At 36.1% G+C, this 23,032-nt stretch overlaps 1 protein-coding gene across 1 annotated transcript in view; it reads left to right on the forward strand.

Annotated features, from left to right (window-relative positions):
- The window catches only part of ANO3 (anoctamin 3), a 251,800-nt gene that overhangs the window by 222,421 nt on the left and 6,347 nt on the right, over window positions 1-23,032 (forward strand). The window contains exons 18-24 of the mRNA XM_066251152.1: window positions 3,238-3,274; window positions 5,321-5,432; window positions 6,217-6,274; window positions 11,118-11,215; window positions 12,876-13,009; window positions 14,248-14,400; window positions 18,874-19,021. Coding sequence (XP_066107249.1) covers window positions 3,238-3,274; window positions 5,321-5,432; window positions 6,217-6,274; window positions 11,118-11,215; window positions 12,876-13,009; window positions 14,248-14,400; window positions 18,874-19,021 — 740 coding nt within the window. The remainder of the gene's footprint in view (window positions 1-3,237; window positions 3,275-5,320; window positions 5,433-6,216; window positions 6,275-11,117; window positions 11,216-12,875; window positions 13,010-14,247; window positions 14,401-18,873; window positions 19,022-23,032) is intronic.

The raw sequence follows: 23,032 nt of genomic DNA on the forward strand, positions 1-23,032 counted from the left end.
AGTTTTTAAGAAACAATTTAGAAATATCACAGCAGAAGTACTGTTGTAGTTTGACATACCTGGGATTAAGCTGATTAAACCATTTCGACATTGTCAATAAATGAATCAACTCCTTTTAAAATCCATATATCATGGAACAAGTAACTATATCCAAATCAATAAACAGAAAGCCCCAAATAATATTTGGCTAATGTAAGCAGTCTGTGCTTGTTCTGAACTCTCCCACATTATTGGTCTGTTTCCATCTGTAGAGTCCAGAGGATACATTCCTATTATTTTCATGGGCTTGATCACTGAAGATCTCAAAATGTACCTAACTTTCCTTAGTACCTTGTGATCAGTTGCAATGCAAATAGTTGTATGGAATAGCGTGAATCAAAAAGTTGGACCACACATCCTAATTTAGAAAGAAAGCATTGCCTAATGACTCATTTAATAAAAGAGCTGGCTCTTAAAAAGAGAAATGTCTTTGGTTAGTTTGTTCATGTCTATGTCCACAGTTTCTAGAAATTCAGAAAGGTGATTCTGCAAAAGTCTGTTTGAAACTTAATTTTACAGTGAAGGCTGGATTGTGAGGCTCTAACTCAAAAAGGAAGAATGCTGAAACAAATGTAGAAATCTTTACTCTGCCCCTTCACAACAGCCTTGCCCTTTCTCTGCCTTTGCCATTCTTATTTTTCTCCAACTGACTTGTGCATCTGTTGGGAACATGACAGCTTGTCAGCTCAGAATGAATTCTGAAATCCTTACCATGGCTATTCAGGCCCTGAAATGCTTTTTTTCTCTGAAATCACTCTCACTCATCTCTTCCCACTTTACTGCCTCTCCTCCGGGCCCTCTAACTTCCATGCCTTTCAAGAAACACAACAAGTGCATTCCTATCTCAGGGCATCTGCACTTACTACCCCTGTGTCTCCATGGAACTTAGTGCACATCTCTGCTTGGCTCCCTCCTTATTTCATGCAGTTCTCTGCTCAAATGCCACCCTCCCAAAGATGCTTCCCTGACCACCCTGTTAAATAATACTCCACGCCCACCACCACTCTCTAACCATAGAGCTTTCTTTTTTTAATTGACTCTATTAGAGTGACATTCATTAATATAATCATACAGGTTTCAGGTTCCCAACTCTACAACACATCTCTGTATTTTTTCACTGTACTCTTCATCTCAGACCAATGACATATGTGCTTGTGTTTTGGCTCTGCCCGCTGGAATTTAAGCTCCATAAAAGTATTCTCTCTACATATATAAATGTTGTGGCCAGGACTGTTAACCCTGAACCTTTTTATTCTTCCTTCCCCAAATACATATCCATTTCCCTACATACACACACATACACACACACACGCACACATGTGTGCACACGCACGCACACGCACGCGCGCGCGCACACACACACACACACACACACACTCCTGCCCTGTCAAAGTGATTGCCGCCATACACATTATACAGTTGGATGCATTTAATTTATGGCTCTTCCTGTACTTGGTGGTTTTGGAGTTGACAGGTCGCTCTGCATGGACAGATTTTGTAGCTCATCACCATGTTGGCGCCAGTCAGCTAGCATCTGGATCTCGGATGATGCAGGTTCCAAAGTGGCCCAGAAAGCTTCCCAAGAGCAATATTTCCAGAGGTGGATGAGCCTCTTTTGTGATTTATAACATTCTTCCAAACATTATTGTGATCTCCTGGGGCATCAGCTGCAGACATCGTCTTCCCAGGCTTGCAGACAGATTCTGTGTGCAAAGTATTAAGATAAAAATCTGAAATGGTTTATGTGGCAAGGCATAGCATAGCATAGAAGTACAAAAGAACTGTTCAGCAAATCCTGACTTTGTTACTTAGTAGTGTTATTGCAGGCAAGGTATCTGACATTCTAAACCTCAGTTTCCTCTTCTGTAAAGTGGGGATGATTATGCCTATTTGATGAAATTGTTGTGAGGACTAATTTAAATAATAGTATATATAAATCAAACACTGTTTGACACCAACCAAATACTCTGAATGGCAGATATTTAAATTAAATTCTAGTTCAGTCTCAGGGAGGGCACTCAATCCAGTGCTGGGGGCATAGTACCACTTAAGTACCATTTATTGATTGACGACTCTATCTTTTATTTTTTGGACACCGTTCTATAATCATCTGATTTGATAAATGAGGCAGGGAAAAGAATATTTTATAATCTGGATAACTTTGGTGTTTATGAATTCAGGCTAATCTTGTCCTAAAATTCACTTGTGTGTATAGTAAAAAAATCTGCACTAGAGATAGAATGAGATTATTATACTCCGTGTAATCTTTCTGTCTCAACATAACAATTTAGATTTTAGGAATAGGTAAGTTTGAATCATGGCTAAGAAGAATAATCACAATAGTGCTATTGAAAGAACAGACCGGGAAGGGGAACAATTTTTAAAGTGTCCAGATATCTACCTTTTAATTTTTCATGCCAACAAGCAGGGTTATTGAAATCTAAAGAGTAAATTTTAGAATCACAGAATTATATAGTAACATTTACATACACGCACATATACCTACAAACACACATCACTCTTCTGTCTGTAGCAAACATATTTTCCCAACTACATTTACTTAAAATATTATAAAATATATATTTTTTCTTTGAGTCTGCATGAGTGATGGACAGAGCATGTTGGTAAAGAGAGAATGTAGCAGGAAATGAAAAATTCCTGTTGTGCATGTGTCTTGCTTGTTTATACATTCAACAGATTTGACTTATGAATCTTATATCAAATAACCACCAAACCATTTTTATTTTTTAGGAATGCAAATTTGCATACTGTCTTCATCATAGTTAGGAAAAATGTTTTATCAATAGTAAAGAAGTCAAGCTTCCACTTAACACTCCACTGTAGTAAACAAAAGAGTATATAATTTGATAATCAAATCCCAGGTCAGCCATTAACTAGTTAAATGACTTTAGGATTTTTCTGTCTCATTTCCTTTATTTATAAAATGGAAATAAAAATGATCAAAACACTTTGTTATTACAGAAATCAAATGTGACTGTATATATACACATATTTATAACACTTTTATATTACAGGCATTGTGTGGATATGTAAAGCACTACTAGTAAGTGTAAAAATATGCTCCAACTTAATTAAAAATGTAGCCACTTTGTAGAATACACTTCAGATGTTTTTTGAATATATAAATAACAGACCTTTCTAAAGAAAGCAATAATAACTATTGTTGTCTCATTACAGGCTTATGAAAAAATTGCTTACCTTCTCACTAATTTAGGTAAGTCCATTTTTCTTACTTTACTTTTTAATAAGAAAATACTGTATATGGGTCCATCAGTGTGTACTTGCTTTATGTACTTTAGTATTTTTAATATCGACTTCAATTATATAATTGTCAATAAAAAATGATTTGGCATTGGATGTTAGACTCCACTTCTTTCACCTGCGCTCTGGGAATTCCTTTGCCCTTAGTTCTCAGTTGGATACTACTTTTGGGATCCTATGTTGCCATCTGTCTTGGCTTAATTCCTTGTCTTGCTACCTGGAAATCAAAATTTTTGAGAACTTGTATGTCATAAAATGTATTTTTAATATTCCAATTTCTTTTTGATCCCCCAATTTGGGAGACAGAATTTTAATACAGAGCTATTTGAGCAGTAATCTTATACTGTTTGAGAACTCACCAAATCCTAGGCACTGTACTAAACACTTTTCATTTATCATTTTGTTTTATTGTAATTACAGTTCTGTGACAAAGATCCTTATTTTATGTATAAGAAAAGAAGATAATAAGTAAAGTTTAAATGCAGATATGACAGACCCCACTTAACTTTAGTGGAGTAACTATAGCACTCCACTGTAATATGTTACTTCTATAAGGTAGTTACAAGGACACATGATAATAGAAGAAACATTGTCTAGGGGGACAAATGGGCCCTAGTTAATGTTCTGGAGCTAAATTATTGTATCACTTGGATATTATGTGACCATGAGCAAGTTTTCTTCTCTCCCCATTGTTTCTCCTCTTCCTCCCCCTCCTCTCCTTCCCTTCCTTCCCTTTCTCTTTTGGAGGCTCAGCTTCCTCAATGGGAAAATGATAACAGTTTCTATTTCATCATGTTGCAGCTTGGCTGCCTGACAAATGACAAGTGTTCAATGAATGGGAATAATGTGTCATTGATCTTAGCTAAAATGTCTTCAGCTGGGTAATGAAGCACTTGAACTAAGTTGTCTTTCAAAACATTCTTCTAGCTCTTATTATTTATATTCATTTTCTTTTAAAGTACTTTATACCCAGGATGGCAGTAAATCTAAGAGTGTGATTTGGGGTGCCATAATTACCAGAAGGATACAGAACAGTAATTTGTGCTAAGTACTAGGAGTACCGAAGTACTCCTGTGCAGACATGCCAGCTTTCCTGAGTGCTTTCACTGTGCCCGCCAATTGGTTACTCTGTGAATGCCCCACAGACCCTCTATTTCTGGAACCCAACACTTTGGGGCTTGAAGTTCCTTAGGACCTATTCCTTCTCCATTCTATGATGGGCTTCTGCCTATATTTTGACCTAACTTTTTTCTTAAATTAGATCCCATCTAATTTTCTGCCTCTTTAATTTTTCAATTATATTACAATTTGTTAGATGTATAGATATATTTTCTGTCATTTATTTGGATACTGGATAGGAGCAGAGACTGCAGTTCCTACTGCCATTTTGATCCAGGCCCTCTCATCATGTTTTGTTTTGTTTTGTTTTAAGAGTCATGAGAGAGTTGACAGGGTTGTTGAAATGATCTCTTCTAAAATCCTCATTTCTTAGATGATAAACAAATGTGAAGGGACTTGCTGAGATTATCAGCGTGTGAGGGTCAAACTGAGATCAGAACTCAGCTCTTCTGATTGATGTGGCCCCCTTTGCTCTTTCCCATCTCACTTAAGTCTACGCACAAAACATTCATCCTTCAGAGAACTCTGTGGACAATTTCGGTCCCTATATTGAGCATGGCTAGATGGGGTGAAAGACTGATTTAATATTTATGTTTACTTCTCTGTGACAAAAACAGAGAGGATCCTGAAAATATTTACTAATAACGAATATTTTTATAGCTGTGGGGAAGGTCTGCAGATTATGCCACTGAATCCCTCCATCATCTCGGAACAGCAGATATGATCATTCACGTTTTACAGAGCAAACACTAGACACTGAGCAAGCCTCATGGAATTTGCAAATGACTGAACCAGAACTTAAACATAAGGCTTCTGATTCCGTATCCACATTTCCTGTCATTCACTTCATCTGTGTAAACACACCCTATGTTTCTCTCAGAATATCCTCGAACTGAATCTGAATGGGAAAACAGTTTTGCCCTGAAGATGTTCCTCTTCCAGTTTGTCAATTTAAACAGTTCTATCTTCTACATCGCTTTCTTTTTGGGAAGGTAAGTCAGCTTTATATACATTATCTTTATAGAGTGAAAGAGATTGTCAGTGGCTCCATTTCCAATTTGTTATTAAAAGTGACACTTTCTTATCCCCAGCCTTGAAAAACTGGGCTAATCAGTTTTCACATGTTTTCAATCAAAAGATTTCAGTATAGTACTTCCAGCTGCCACCACCAGTTAAATTTGGCATAAAAAAAACCCAAAAAAACTTATCTGTCGTACATGGTTTGAATTATAAATGTCCAGTGCTTAATAATGGTTTTGTTAAATAAGAAAAAGATTTTTGTATAATTGTAGGTTATAGTGCCTTAGTGTGGAAACTTCTTCTATTTATCATGTTAACATTGTTTTTCTATCTTATCTGCAAAATATGGAAACAAAGTATATTAAACTACTGCTTTCGGTTTGCCAGATGATGAACATTCCAGCCAGTGTCATGGAAATATACTGAAGCTAGAAATATTTTAAATTAAATTGTTTAGCACATTATGTTAGTATTCTTTAAATTGATCAACCAGACATTAAAACTCTACAGGTGAAAGTGGAAAAATCCATTCAGTTGGTTTGTCTTTACTTTCTCAACCCATTGGTTTTGATTTCACATATCACTGTTTCCTTTTAATGTCAGGTACTTTGATGTGTAAGCATGGCGTAAGTCAACCACTGAGGAACAGGTTGGCCCAATGAACATTTATGTCCACCCACACATGCCCTTGTGATGCATTAAATGTTCTTATCCCAGCTCACATAAATGCTAATGAATTAAAATGGCTTTTTACAGATTTGTAGGCCACCCAGGAAATTACAATAAACTTTTTAACCGGTGGAGACTGGAGGAAGTAAGTACTTTGTAAAGGAGGGCGTGGGGTTGTGCATGGATGTGGGCCAATGACTGTGGGAAGAAAAGGGCAAGAGGAGGGAGAGAGAGAAGAAAGGTATAGAGATTTCCGGGCATGCTGAAGAGTGATTACATTAAGAAAGCCTAGCCCTGGTTAGTGTGTGCATATCATAGGTTCGATTCCCAGTCAGGGCACACAGGAGAAGCGCCCATCTGCTTCTCCACTGCTCCCCCTCTTGCTTCTCTCTCTTCTCCTCCTGCAGCCATGGCTCAATTGCAGAGAGTTGGTCCCAGATGCCTAGAATGGCTCCATGGCCTTTGCCTCAAGTGTTAAGAAGAACTCTGTTGCCAAGCAATGGAGCAATGCCCTAGATGGGCGGAGCATCACCCCCTAGTGGGCTTACTGGGTGGATCCCAGTTGGAGTACATGAGGGAGTCTGTCTCTCTCTGCCTCTCTTCCTCTCACTGAATAAAAAAAAAAGAAAGCCTAAAACTCTATAAGAACATACACTTTATATTACAGAAAACTGGGCTCATGTGCTAACCTTGTTTCTTATTAATTCTTTGCCCTTAATTTAACCTCTTTGAGTATGTTTCTCTTCATCTGTAAAGTGTAATACTTAGGTTGCAAAGCTATTCATAGATAAGAAATAATTTGCATAATACAATTGGCACAACCCTTGCCCTGTGGCAGATACCCTATCAATTGTAGTTGATATTTATAAATGCACTGTCTCCACAGCTACCCAGATATTATTCTATTGGCCAAAGATGGATTAAAGCCATTCAAAACACCTGGTTCTTTGGAAGTCCCCAAACTTACAATATTCTTCCATAGCCCAGAATGACTGAATTTGCTAAACGGCTTTTCATCTACCCAATTTGGGAACCAATGCTTACTTTTTCCCTGGAGTTTCCAACTGGACTTATCAAGGGTAGTGTAGGGAACACAATGGTTACTGGAAGGTGGATCTGTAAGTTGATGCCACCAATAATTTTGTTTAATTGGATATTTTTGTAAAGTCATTGGAAGTCATGATTATTCTTTGAAAGTCTTAAGCAAATAATTATAATACTGGTGGCAGGAGAAATGTTTTATAACCATCTTAGACATTTTCCAAAATATATATATGCCATATCTATATTTTTAACAAAGGTTTATTTGATTTAAATAAAAATCAGTGAAATTAAACATGTGGCTTTGTGATAGACCCTAAAAATCCTAGAAGAGTAGATATAAAGGTATATACATAGGGAAGATAAGAATTGACCCTCTGAATTCAATCATACAATGAGCATTTATTGACACATACTCTGTTCTAGGCCTCTGCTGGGTAATATGGGGCATGCAAATGAAATCCCTTTCTTTGATGTTATTGATAGTCTTTAAGAAAAGAATGTAACCATGATATGTAACAAGTATTTTGTCTTTCCAGTTTGTCTGTGTTCTAATTCTATCTCATCCAAATGCATGATCTTAAATATCTCTAAGTCTTAGTTTTTTCTTTTATAAATTGTGATATGAATGGCTTTTTCAGTAGTATTGGTGATAGGTGGATTAAACTACATCATGAAATGAAAATCTTTTATACAAATAATGGTAAATTATTATAAAGACAAAGAAAAAGTCCTGAATTTCAATTTAGAATATTTAAGAATGGCTATAGTGGACTTCCTTTATCTTATGCCATATGACATCTCATACAATATATTGTGTAAACCAACATAAATGCTAATAGTAGCTCATTTTTAATGAGGACTTACTATATCCCAGCATATTCTAATGATTGTTTTTGTGTTCTATATATATTAATGCATTTAATTCTCATAAACATTCTATTACACCAATTTTACAGATTTGAGAACCAGAAGCTTAGAGAAGTCATATAATTTGCCTCCTATTACAGAAACATACCTATAAATTGATGAAGTCATCAATTTGATACCAGTTTGATTCAGGCAGCCGAGCTTCAAGCTCTGTGCTCTGAACACTGTGCTTCCCGGCCACCATTGGGATAGCATACAGGCCCAATGGAGAATATACTGGAAACTGATATTCATGAGAGATTGCTGAATGACTGCTGGCCCACACTCATAAATTGGATTCAGAATAAACATACTAACGTGGGTGAAGTGAAAGGAACAAGGGTCTTGGAGTCTGAGAGTCCTGTCTGCTACTTAGCTTCATTATCTACACAGTGGAGATGCCGGCACCCATCTCACCAGGTTTTCATAAGCAGCAAATGAGAAAAATTGGTGGAGGCGCCCAGCTTTGGCTTGTCCATGGTTAAAGGATTTTGAGTGGTGCAATGGGAACGAATGCCTGGGTCTCCTGCATATTCATTCATGCCCTTTTTCTCATTCCAAGTATAGGCCCTTTTTGCTAAATGAATTTTGGAGCATGGAGGACTAGATTTAACTCAAGGGAATCATCATATAATATAAAGGAAACAGACCCAACAAAACTGCTGGATCCCTTTCTCTGCTCTATAAATCACAAGTCATCAAGGCTCACTTTCTACAAAATTATAAATGGTCTATCACCAGCCGTCTCACTGTGGCTTACCATTGTGGAGAGTGATTCAGTCACACAGTTCTATAACAGTCCTCTTTTTCCCTTCCCATATAATAATATGCTTTGCTAAAGCAGACCTTCAAGACAACAAGCACACTTGGTAAATAGAATTCATTTTTAGCATTAAGTAAAAAAAGCAGTGGGTTAGGGTTCAGGAGACCAAGGCTTTTATTCCCACGCCAACATACAACATTGAATGTGACCTTGGACAAGTTAATTTGCCTCTTTGAAACTGCAAAAATGAAGAGTTTCAGCTTGCAGCTGTGATTTATCTGCTTCTATAGCTTAGTATGTAATTATTCTGCCTCAGACATTCGAGCGACTCGTTTATCGTATATATGTGGCAGAGTTCAGGGGTCCTAAATTCATCCTAGAAAGGAGGGTAATGCTTGGATGGGAGAACTGAGACTTGCCTACACCATAAAATTACAACCTGCAAACCTCTTGCTGGCTCAGATTAAGGAGTTTTAAATTACTGGGCTGAAACTGGAAAATCAGGCTTTGTGCCCTAATTATTTGTTCTCTTTGAAGTCCCACTGGTACCTATTTGATAGAAGTAGAAACTGGATCAAAGGTGTAGAATCTATCATCTTTATGAAGAGGACATGAACCCATTTCCAAAGAAACAGACCCACGTTTTTGTACCCTAATGTCTTCTATAGTGCATAGTTTTCAAGCAAAACACATGATTGCAGTTTTCATTGCAATCACATTTTTGTTTGTGTGGATTTCCAATACTAACTTTTTTAAGAAGTAGATTTTTTTAAATTATTGAATTATTGACATAACATTAATTAATGAAATGATATAAGCTTCAAGATTACAATTCTGTAATACATTGCCTGAATACTGTGTTGTATCCTCACCACCCAAAGTCAAATCTCCTTTGTTACCATTCATTGCCCCTTTACCTTCTTCTGTCTGCCCCCACATCCCTTTCCTCTGGTAATCACCATACCGTTGTCTGTGTCTGTGAGTTTTCTTTTGTTTTTGCTTAATCCCTTCACCTTTTCTCGCTGAGCCCCACAACCCCTCTCTTCCCTGACAGCTGTCTGTCTGTTCTCTGTATCTATGAGTCTACTTCTATTTTCTTATGGCCATACCACCCCGAACACACCTGGTCTCATCTAATGCTAACTTTAATCGAACATCTGAAATCACAAAGGATCATATAGAGGCAAAATTTGGATCGTACCAGCAAACTATTTTGTGACATGCTTTTATCACTTAAGAAATACATTATAATATATGTAGATATTCCCTCACTAGGAGATAGAGTTTAACATCTGCCCACATCTTGAGAGTGGGCTAGACTTAGTAACTTCTAAACAGAGGACTAGGGAAAGGGAAAACCGAGTAGCTTGACAGTAGCAACATCTGGAAAACACTACACCAACCAAGTGATGAAGTGTTCATCACTAGCGATGCCATATGAACATCATGTGGCCCCTGATAGGATGTGATGAAAAATGACACTTGACTTTTGTGATGTGCCTCCATTTCCAAAACACATACCACCAGTCTAACATGTGAAAACATTAGAAAAACTCAGATTGGGGTATTTTTTCACAGGATACTTGTCCAACGGTCCTTAAAACTATCAAGGATATGAGAAACTCAAAAGCTATCTAGATCAAAGGAGGCTGCAGAAACAAGACAAATAAATGCATTGAAATATCCTGAGCCGTGAGAATATAAATTGAAAAAATGAAATGTAAATAGAGCCTAAGAGTTTAGTTAATAGCAGTACTAATGCTGGTTTCTTGGTTTTGATGAACATACTTGATAATGTTAGGGGCAATGGAGGGAATTGGGTGAGGGGTGTATGGGAACTCTCTGCATAATCTATGCAAATTTTTTATAAAGTAAAACTTTTTCTGATATAGAAAGGTAATTTTAAAAGAATCTGTCATAAACATTTTGCCCCAGAATTAAATATTTGTCTATCTTCTGACTGTTAATAGATGTATAGTACTCCAGAACATTCATTAAAGGCGATCCTGCCAGCACAGAGCTGGGCAAATAGTAAAGTGCTCATTAAAGTTAGATTAGTTGTTACTGCTGTTGTCATTTTGATTATAATATCAATAGAGATCTAGAAAACTCCTCAGTCAAGTGTCCTCATCCATGCTACTGCTTTCTTGTTTGTATTTTCTGTATGCATTGAGTTAGTGTGACCCGAGTTTAGAATCTGCTTTACAATTTGTAGGTGGGGATGTTCAGGCCAACTGAGAACAGCGAGATCATTACTGTTCTTGTTCTGTTTCAGTGTCATCCTAGTGGCTGTTTGATCGACCTCTGCCTCCAGATGGGAGTGATCATGTTTCTGAAGCAGATATGGAACAACTTCATGGAACTGGGATACCCGTGAGCACTTTATTTTTTAAATCGTGTTATATATAGTTACGGAGAAGACAGAGAGAGGTATTGTGAACAGTTCTTAAGAATTTGGGCTTGACAATCAGATGAGGCTTCAGTTCTCTCTCTGCTAAATGTGTGACCATGTATATGTTAGTAAAACTTTCTGAGACTCAGTCTTTACATTTCTACAAGGGGATCAGCAGCTACATCTACCTCCAGAACAGCTGTAAGGACTAAAGGAAATAATAGATGCAGAGGAACTGGTACTCTGTTCAACAAATTAAGACACTTGCTGTTCTGAAAACATTGTTGATAGTACAGGATCTTGAGAATAAAAATAACTTCCTGATTTATTTTGGCAATCAAAATACCAAAGTGCTGTTGCTTAATAGAGACTTCATTTCCACACACAGCTCCCCCCAGCCAAAAAAAGAACAAAACAAAGATAAATTCATGAATAGAGGAGAATTGTACTTTGTTACATATACACATTATAAAGGAAAAGAAAAAAAGATTGATTGTGATAACATCAAATCCATACCAGTCTGTGGTCCCTGTAGATAAGTTTTACTTGTGAACTGCTGGCATGGAAGGACACAGAATGCCCACTTTTACATCTATTAAATAGACTGTTGTTCAGAATACAACAAAATACAGTGTACTTAAAAAAACTTGGTAAGGAAACTTTGTGGCCTAATCAAGATGAAAAATATCTCTATTCTGAGAAGTTTCCTGACCATGAGGGAAGAACTAGTTGATTGATGCTATAAATAGTTTAGGATTAGTCTTCAAATTATACCATGATTCTTTCTCCCTACCGGCCCACAATTGGTATCAGGACATTTCTCAGCAGAGAACTTGAGGCTAGAGAGGTGATATTAACTCTGAAATTTCCCATAAAGTATTGTGTTATGTTATATAAGTAGTCTTAAAGCATGGACTATGAAATTACCAAGATGTTGTTCAAATTCATTCTCTGCCCCTTGCTAACGATGCTTATATTATAATTTACTTGACTTCACTGAAACATTATTTTTATTTGTAAAATAAGGAATTTGTGAAGATTAAATGAGATGACCCAATGCTCATTAACCTTCAGTAAATTACAGAACCTTTTTGTGAAGAAATTTTTATACAGATCTTTAATATTCGTAACAGATTAAAGTGAATCTCTTCCAAATGAAGAGAGAATAGGCGATGGAGGATTGGGAAGCCTAGTCTATTATTCATGTTCCTTCTTATTCTTGACTTACCTTTTTGAAACATAGGGTTTGAGGAATATCATTTTAAAATGCCTGAAGATTTGAGGTTATGAGAATTGAAGGGCTCAGATGCAATCACAACAGGCAACATAGGAGTACTTATATAGATGGCCTGTGGCAAACAATCATAGAAATAGATGTTTGATCAGTATCAGGAAGCATCTAAGTATATGAGAGGATCAGTTTCGCACTAAATATGTAGATGTTTATAGAGCCTAGGAGAGTTCTAGAAGGCTGAGGCCTATTCTCCCATGCTAAATGTGAAAGATGAGACCATACAAATTATCTTCAGTTCCCAGGAATGCTTAGTGTAGTCCCAGGGGACTTGATGTTAATACACTATAAATTGCTCGCCAAATACTTAAATAAGAGCTCAAAAGCCCTTTGTCTACTTTGTGGTGTAGATTGATCCAGAACTGGTGGTCACGACATAAAATCAGGCGGGGAGTACAAGATGCTTCTATACCTCAGTGGGAAAATGATTGGAATCTGCAGCCCATGAATATTCACGGACTGATGGATGAATACTTAGAAATGGGTAAGAAGAGAACCTTCTACAGAGCTATCTGGCCTTCTTGATACTATGTTCTGTTTCACAGAGGCCCTTTGTTTAAGAGAGAAAACCATCTCTCTCCTTTCTAACCCAAGCATTCTATATAATACATCTGCACTTTTAGCTCAACACTACTAGAGAAACTATTAAAGCAGTACCCTTGGAAGTGTATCACATTTTGTCCCATAATATTTGTCAGCTATAACAGTTGACCAAAATGAAGGTTTTTCTCATAGTAAATCACCTAGCTTTTTAGCAATATTTTAAAGGAACAAAATTAAGCAAAACCCATTCCTATGTTAAGAAATGTTCTATACCACCCGAATAAAATAATAATTATTTTTCACAGTAAACCTTTACGCAGATCAAGTCTGAATTTTGGTTTCTGGGAAAAGCATACTTACTTATATTAAGAAAAAGAGATTTCTGGCCCTGGCTTGTTGCCCAGTGGGTAGAGCATTGGCCTGGCATGTGGACATCCCAGTTTCAATCCCTAGTCAGGGCACATAGGAGAAGCAACCATCTGCTTCTCCTTCTTCCCTCCCCTCTTCTCTCCTTCCTCCCTTCCCGCAGCCAGTGGTTCAGTTGTTTCGAGCGTGGCCCCAGGAGCTGAGGCTAGCTAGGTTGGTCCAAGCGTGTCAACCTCAGGTGTTAAAAATAGCTTGGTACTTAGAGCATCAACCCCAGATAGGGTTGCCAGGTGGATCCTGGTTGGGGTGTTTGTGGAAGTCTGCCTCACTATCGCCCCTGCTCTCACCTAAAAAAAAAATCCATTCTCATTGGTACTGTGTGTCAACTTGACATTTGCTTTTTCTCTGGCCTTCAGTTTTCTCATTTATAAAAAGAGAGAACAAGATTAGGTCTCAGGTTCCTTCCAAAGCTAAGCATTTTTCCAGGCCTCCTCTTTAATTTTTCCTCCTGTCTCTACTCCTTGCTCATGCTGCATGGTATCAAAGTAGAAAGAACATGGATTTTCAGCCTGTCAAGATCTGAGTTTGAAAGCAAGTTTTAGCATTTTTTTGCTTTCTACCCCTTTGTAAGTTTGTTGAACATATTAGAACTATAGTTTTCTCAACTCTGAAGTGGAATAAACATATATTACTTTTGTAGGGATGTTGAAAGATTAAGAGCACTTTCTATAAATCATTTCATACTGCACAATGAAGACATTCAATGAATGATATCCTTTGTACTACTGATTTTCTAATGTTCTCCCTTAACAGTTTTGCAGTTTGGTTTTACCACCATATTTGTTGCGGCTTTTCCTCTGGCCCCTCTTTTGGCTTTGTTAAACAACATCATTGAAATTAGGCTGGATGCATACAAATTTGTCACCCAGTGGCGGAGGCCTCTGCCAGCTCGAGCAACTGACATAGGTAAGACTCTGGAATTAGATAACTTTGGCATTGCTAAGGCCATTTAGATCTTATTTAACACCATGTGGTTTCTCTTATTCCCTTCCAGCCATAAAAAGAAAACAAACAAATAAATAAATAAACTGAGAAGTTTTTAGTTAATAAAAAAGAAAGGGAGACTAACTTAGTTGAGAGTAGGTTCATACTAAATGTGCTATTTTATAAACTTGGTTGTAACTACAAGATAGCTCATATCTATCTTTCCATATCAATAACTATAGCTCTGCCTCATTCTTTATGCTTGACACAGATTTCTATTAGATGTTGTATAACATTTTTAAAAAGTCAGTCTTGTTTAGAGATGTTCAGATTGCTTCAGTTCTTGCTATCATAAATAACACTGAGGTGAACATCTTCATGCATACCTTGTCTGATTTTTTCTTAAAAATAAATGGCAAGAATAGAACTGTGTCAAAAAGCATGTATATTAAAATTATTGATAATTTGTTAACATTTTCTCTAGAAATATTGTGCCAATTTATATTGCCACCATAAGTGAATGAGAGCCCATTTCTCCATTTCCTCAACAACTCTAGATGGAACAAGTATTTTGTCGTTTCATCTTCAACAATCCAAAGAAGAAAAAATATCACATTTATTTGCATTATTATGATTATGAGATTAAATATATTTGTATTTCTTCTTTACTAAATGTATTTATTACTTTTAGCCATTATATCTGATTTGGCAATCTTTATCTCATATTAAAAATATTAACTTTTAATATAGATGCTATGAACACTTACTTTCAAATGCTGGTTTTCAATTTTTTTCTCTATCAAGAATAAGGTTTAAAGTATATATGTATAATTAAATTGATAAATCTCTCTTATAGTTGTTATTACTTATGGCATTCTTTAAAAGTTTCTTTAGAACACAAGATTTTCAAGTATTGTTTTAAATGTTGTTTGTTTTAGCTGTATTATTTGCCTTTTTTGTTGGAATTTTACTTTTATTTAAAGTGTTGATCTATCTGGAATTTGCTGTTAATAAAGGGGTTAAAATTGAGGTCCAGCTTTTCTTTTCTAGTAAACATCCAGTTTTTCAAAAACTATTAAATAACCCATCTCTTTTTTTTTTTTTTTTTGTATTTTTCTGAAGTTGGAAACAGGGAGGCAGTCAGACAGACTCCCACATGCGCCCGACGGGATCCACTTGGCATGCCCACCAAGGGCAATGCTCTGCCCATCTGGGGGGTAGCTCTGTTGCAACCAGGGCCATTCTAGCACCTGAGGCAGAGGCCATGGAGCCATCCTCAGTGCCTGGGCCAACTTTGCTCCAATGGAGCCTTGGCTGCAGGAGGGGAAGAGAGAGACAGAGAGAAAGGAGAGGGGGAGGGATGGAGAAGCAGATGGGTGCTTCTCCTGTGTGCCCTGGCCAGGAACCAAACCCAGGATTCCTGCACACCAGGCTGACGCTCTACCACTGAGCCAACTGGCCAGGGCCAAATAACCCATCTCTTTTAAACCTAATCATCTCTATTGTTTATATCAAATTCTATATAAATATAGGTGTATTACCAGAATCCCTGTTTGTCTCATTGAATCAACTATTTATTATTGGAATACTGTTTTAATAAACTGCAGTTTTATAATAAAAATTCTAATTATATGGAAAAGCAAATCTACACATTTTCTTTTATCTTTTGAATGTTTTTGGCTAATATTACAAGGATTTTTTTTCAGTTGTACACATATTACTCATTTATATATTCAACAACCACCAAAGTATTTAAAATATACTAATCTGTAGAGATTTAACACCATTCAACTTGATTTTCCATTTATTAAAACAATGAAAATTTATTATTTTAATTTGCTGTCATTGAATTTGAAAATATTCATGATTTCATTAGTAAAAAATGTAAGCACATTAAAGAAATTCTAAAAAATAAATCAGTAAGTAAAAAATAAAACTTCAGTTTTAACTTTAGTGTTTACTTTCCACTATATAGACTACTATTTTTTTTGCTAGATTATTTTGCTCAAATCAGAAGACAGAAATGTACAAAAAAATTAATAAACATCTCCCCCTTTTACATTTTCCATCTACTTCAGGGAAGCAATGACATTAATTTGACATATTCTTTCTCAATGTGTTTCTTACTCATACAACTATACAAAAAGTATTCATGAACATGTATAGGATTCTGCTTTTATTTCATGAGCATACTCCAGCTCAAAACATATTAGTGTAATTCATTTAAATAAAGTAGTAATATTCATAATATGAATGACTTATAAATTTTATAGTTATATACTTAATTACCAAACAATAAAAAGAAATAAACATACATAAATAGAGCTATAAATATAGATAAAGTCATCAACATTATAAGTATTATATATCATATACCCACATATATGTATATGCAATATGTCAGTAGTGTAGATATAAAAAATAATACTACTAAAGTAAAATGTATTCATATTTTAATTTTAAAAGGTATCAGATTAATTACCACAAATATTATTAAAAGTCATACTTCAAGCAACTACTTAAAACAATTTTGTTTCTCAATCTTTAATAACACTGGATGGTATAAGATTTTTGAAGCTTCAACAATCTAGTGGATTAAAAAAAACTTAATTTTTGAAGAACACTGCTCTCAATATTAGTAATTGAATACTTTTTAACATATATGTTGGTTATTTTCATTTTTGTAACAAATGCTCATTTGGGTTCTTTGTTATTTTTCTCTTGTATCATTTGCCTTATGAAAATTTTAGAACATTTTTTTGCCTGACCAGGCAGTGGCACAGTGGATAGAGCGCCGGACTGGGACACAAAAGACCCTGGTTCAAGACCCTGAGGTCGCCAGTTTGAGCGTGGGTTCATCTGGTTTGAGCAAAGCTCACCAGCTTAGGCCCAAGGTCACTAGCTTGAGCAAGGGGTCACTCGGTCTCCTGTACCCCCATGGTCAAGGCACATATGAGAAAGCAATCAATGAACAACTAAGGTGTCACAATGAAAAACTGATGATTGATGCTTCTCATCTCTCTCCCTTCCTTTCTGTCTGTCCCTATCTATCCCTCTCTCTGTCTCTGTCAAAAAAAAAAAAAAATAGGACATTTTTATATATTAATAACCAATAACATTTTGTTTTTTGTGAAGCACATATTTTTCTCCCTATTTATTCTTTTCTTTTGACTAAATAGGATAACTTTTGTAAAAATAAATGTTAAATTTTAAAGTATTCAAATTCTGTATTTTTTATGCATTTTGATTTGTTGATTTTACATTTTTCCCAACTGGGGAAATTTTAACATCTTTTTTATTTTCCTGTCTTTCTTTAAACTCAATGTAGCTGTATTGCAAAGACTTTGAAAAGCAAAGAAGAGGGGAGTGCAGGGAAAGGAAAGTCGCTGTCCTACCCAATTACCTTTAGCACTTTGAGTATTATTTCTAAGGCTTTTTGTTTCTTTATACATAAGTATGTTTTAATCTAAGTTGAATTGTGTTTGAGACATAGTTTTGACTATAATCAATAGTATGTTTGTACTATATACAATTTCAAAAACGTGTGTGTGTGAGTCTATGATGCCAGGTTGCCCTCTTAAGAAATAAAAAATTCCTAGTAATGATTTGCAGGTCTTCCTACCAAACAAGGTTCACTTTCTTGTATTTCTAATTTTAAGAAGGTACTTGACAAAGCTAAAGACAAAACCCATAGTAAAGTATATTTCAGACTTTACCCAATAGTGTGGAACTTGAAGAATTTTTTTTATTACCTCAGCAAGTTTTATTTAGGCTTTGAAGCAACTACATGTCTCATTCTTACAGTCATGATCCAATCCCTAGTGATATTTTAGTTTATAAATCTTTAAAGATAGGGCTTTACCTTCCCTCTATGGAAAAGCATTCAATAGCTGTTTTATCTATAATAAAATACTATATCAAGAAACTAAATAATAGAGCTGTGGTCCCAACATAAATAAAATATTATATATTTTGGATATTAACCCCTTATCAGAGCTGTTGTTTGCAAATATCATCTCCCATTTAATTGGCTGCCTATTTTCTTTTGTTGTCAGTTATTTTTGTTTTGTTTTGCTTTGCTTTGCTTTCTTTTGCTGTGCAGAGAAAAGGGGACATGGGGGAGAAGGATGGTGGAAGGGGTGGGGAGAAGGGTGTAAAGAGAGACAAATATCAGGTGACAGAAAATGATATGACTTTGGGTGATGGGTATACAATATAATCAACAGTTCAAATGCTATAAAAATGTTTACCTGAAACCTATGTACTAAGTTTATCAATGTCACCTTGTTAAACTTAATTTTCTAAATAAAATAAAAAGATTAAAAAAATAAAGTATTTTAATTTTATTATGAAATTTTAAAAATATATATTAATTTGAAAATAAGATTGAGAGAGGTTTTTTGTTTGTTTGTTTGCTTGTTTTTTAGTCACTATTTTTAATCTTCCTCCTACTAGGTATCTGGTATGGAATTCTTGAAGGAATTGGTATATTGGCTGTGATCACGAATGCATTTGTAATTGCTATTACATCTGATTACATCCCACGTTTTGTCTATGAATACAAATATGGCCCCTGTGCAAGTAATTTCGAATATGGTGAAAAGTAAGGTTGAAATTTACATATTTTTCTGATATATTTGCTGTTTTTTAACTAAAATGGAAACTTACTGGGAAGTTTTGTTCTGTGACTATTAAGGGCGATGTTTCTGACCATTGCATTTTTAATATGATTATTGGATGAAATCAAGTGGGATAAAAAGAACAACAGTGTTTTATAGCAACTAATTTTATAGAGTCTCTCTGTTTTCACTGGTAAATGCATCACTGACATCAAAACGTTAAAAACGTTATAATGTATTTAGAAGTCAAATTCAGAACTGGAAGAGACCTTAGAAATCATCCAATGCAAAACTTCTATGTAGATAGGGAAACTGAGACCCGCACTGGTTAATGAAATTGCTGAAGAGAAGGAATAAAGCTAGTTGGTTGGGACATAGAGAATATGAAAGAACTGTCAGCTAGATGACTAGAGATCTTTCAAAGTGAATTCACAGCAAACTGCCTTGTACATTACGAGATGCTTGAGCAGCTGCCTTGGCCCTAACCCAATAGATACCAATAGCAACTGCCCTACTCCCTAAATTGTGACAACTAAAAATGTTTCCAGACATTGCCATATGTCCCCTGAAGGACATTATCACCCAGTTTAGGACCACTGCTTCAGGGACTATGGCTTGTTCAGATTTTTCTTCTTGAATGCAGGTACAGTATTAGGGAAGAATGAAAAAGAAGCTGTACGTGGGAAACAATTTAAGAAATTTAAGTTTTAGTGGAGATTAGCCTTAGGTATGGAAGTTGTGATAGGAGATAAAGTAGTGATAGGGGAAGTTGTTTCTCCTTCCATCAGGTATAATTTTAGGCATGTGTCTTATCTAGATGCAGGACATGTGCTCCAACAGGCTGAGCCCTGGTTTAGGGCAAAATCAGCCCTTAGACCTGATGAACTGATGTTTTCTCAGAACACTGAAAGGCCTTTCTGAACATAAACGTTTCAATTTTTCAGAGGCGTAATAAAGACATGACATTTTATTTTATATTTTAGAGTCTTTTCAAGGGATTTTAACTTGAAGTAAAACACCCTAGTATCAAGTTTTAACTGTTTCTTTTACCCAAAGGCATATCATCAATCTAGATCTATGATTAAGAAAAGATAAAAAGGTGCATGTTATATACTGTAAAACACTATACGTATAAACATAAAGTGGTTTTAGTATTAACAGTGAAAAACAAAAATATCTTTTTCTTTTAATTTGAAATGTTTTAGAAGCAGATTTTAAGGGTTTAAAATATATAGATATGTTTTTTTACAACCCTCTTCTTTAGAAACATTATTTGCTGGTGTCTTTACTGCCACCTAGTGGCAAAAGAAAATAAGATTGGTTGGGAACTTGCATGGCCTGCCTTTCAGGTAGATAGCATGTGATCTTTTCTTCATGTTGGATGACTACGGATGTAGAATAATTTCAAGAGATATGAAGGACTTATGTGCTATTGAAACCACACATGCATGGGGTCATCTTGTTACTAATTTTTCCAGGTAGACTTAGCAGCTAAATTGGAATAGAAAAATTCAGATTGTAAATTTTCAGGACAAGGTGACAAAAGGATAAGAAGGCAATAAAGAGAAGAGTGTTGGCAAGAGAAGAGCTGGAATGATAAATTATGAGGTCAGGGACAGGGAAGGGAGCGAAAGCAGTGTGGCCATGTAATGAAGAATTCCGGGTTCAGCCCTGGCCAGATGCTCAGTTGGTTAAAGCTTCATCCTGAAGCACAGAGATTGCCAGTTCGATCCCTGGTCAGGGCACATATAGGAGCAGATCTATGTTCTTCTCTCTATATATTTCTCTCTCTACCCCCTTCCTCTCTGTCTAAGATCAATCAATAAATAAAAAATGTTAAAAAAAAAAAGTATTCCAGGTTCACACTGAGATAGATGTGCATTTGAACCCAGGTTCTAAATACTGTTTACCCTGGGGTAGTGGTTCTCCATGTGTGTTCTGCTGATCTCTTTCATGAGGCCAGTACTATTTTAATATTATATTACTACTAAGACATAACTTATTTTCCACCACATTAACTTTTGCACTGACAGTGCAAAAGCAATGGCGATAAATTTTCCTGATGGCTTTGCTTAACCCAAGACGGTGGCAACAAAGAGTGACTCATAATGACTGTATTTCTCATCGCTATATAATCACCATTTAAAAAGTGCCAGTAAACATTTCAAAATGTCCTTGATGAAACGATAATAATTATTAATTTATCAAATCTCTACTCTTTACTAAATGTTTTATCAATATCCTACAGGACTAAATACAGAGTGTACATAAAGCACTTCTGTTACGTATCAAAGTCTGACAGTCGTCTCGAAGGAGCCGTGTGCTTGTTAGAGCCGCAGGCCCAACAAATATTTTTTGGCATGAAATAAGGATTTACAAACTATGATTATTCAGACTTGGATATTTAGCAGATACTCTTTTATAAAATACACAGAACTATCTTACTTATTTTTGTGTGTATGTGTGACAGAGACAGAGAGAGAAAAACAAAGAGAGGGACAGACAGACAGGAAGGGAAAAAGATGAGAAGCATCAATTCTTTGTTGTGGCACCTTAGTTGTTCATTGGTTGCTTTCTCATATGTGCCGTGGCCTGGGGGCTAAAGCAGAGCAAGTGGCCCGTTGCTCAAGCCATCATTCTTGGGCTCAAGCCAGCGACCCTGGGCTCCAAGCCAGCGACCTTTGGGCTCAAGCTAGCAACCACGAGGTTATGTCTATGATCCCATGCTCAAGCCAGTTACCCTGCACTCAAGCTGGTGACCGCGGGGTTTTTTTTGTTTTTTGTTTTTTTGTTTTGTTTTGTTTTGTTTTTTGTATTTTTCTGAAGCTGGAAACGGGGAGAGACAGTCAGACAGACTTCCGCATGTGCCCGAACGGGATCCACCTGGCACGCCCACCAGGGGTGACACTCTGCCCACCAGGGGGCGATGCTCTGCCCCTCTGGGGGTCGCTCTGCCGCGACCAGAGCCACTCTAGCGCCTGGGGCAGAGGCCAAGGATCCATCCCCAGTGCCCGGGACATCTTTGCTCCAATGGAGCCTTGGCTGCGGGAGGGGAAAAGAGAGACAGAGAGGAAGGAAGGGGGGGTGGAGAAGCAAATGGGCACTTCTTCTATGTGCCCTGGCCGGGAATCGAACCCGGCCCCCCCCCCCACATGCCAGGCCGACGCTCTACCGCTGAGCCAACCGGCCAGGGCGACCTCGGGGTTTTGAACCTGGGTCCTCTGCGTCCCAGTCTCATGCTTTATCCACTGTGCCACTGCCTGGTCAGGCAAAACTATCTTATTTTAAGGAAAGTAATTAATAGTATTTGTTACAAAGTTCAAGTTTTGAAGTGAAAATTAGAATTTTGAATAACTTTTATCTACAACTGTGAGCTTGAAAGCTTCCCAGAATTTATGGATTACTTTTTTCTAATCTAAACATCAGTGGTGATATTAATATTTGTGATGTTTCAAAGCTTATGGTAAAAATATATCAACATTTAGAAGGTCTGTATAATTCAAGAAACTATTATCTTCCAAAGGACCCATATTTGATGTTACAAAATCATTTATAGAAAAAAAAAATCATTTATAGGTAAAAATAAATTAAAAGTTCAAAATAAATTTGTAGCTTTTAATATAAATTATATATGAAAACTTATTGATATGTTTAGATTCCACACTGCTACTAAACTGTAGGAAATGACCAGATGTAGAACTTTAGTGCAATACAGAGAAAAATGTTAACAGTTACCTGAAATGTTATTAAAACAATATTTTTTCCCAAAGTATTTATATTTTTGAGGACAGACTCTTTACTTACCCTTTAAACATATTGGAATAGATTTAATGCAGAAACAGCTATGAGAACCTAGTTATCTTCTATTAAGATGAGCATTAAAGGAATTGGTAAACATGTAAAGCAATGTCATTTTTTTCTATATATATATTTTTAGAAAACATTTTTTTCTTAAAAATGTGTGATTTCTATTAACTTAGAGTTGATAGTTATTT

The sequence above is a fragment of the Saccopteryx bilineata genome, chromosome 1 (genome assembly GCF_036850765.1).
Source record: "Saccopteryx bilineata isolate mSacBil1 chromosome 1, mSacBil1_pri_phased_curated, whole genome shotgun sequence".
Lineage (NCBI taxonomy): Eukaryota > Metazoa > Chordata > Mammalia > Chiroptera > Emballonuridae > Saccopteryx > Saccopteryx bilineata.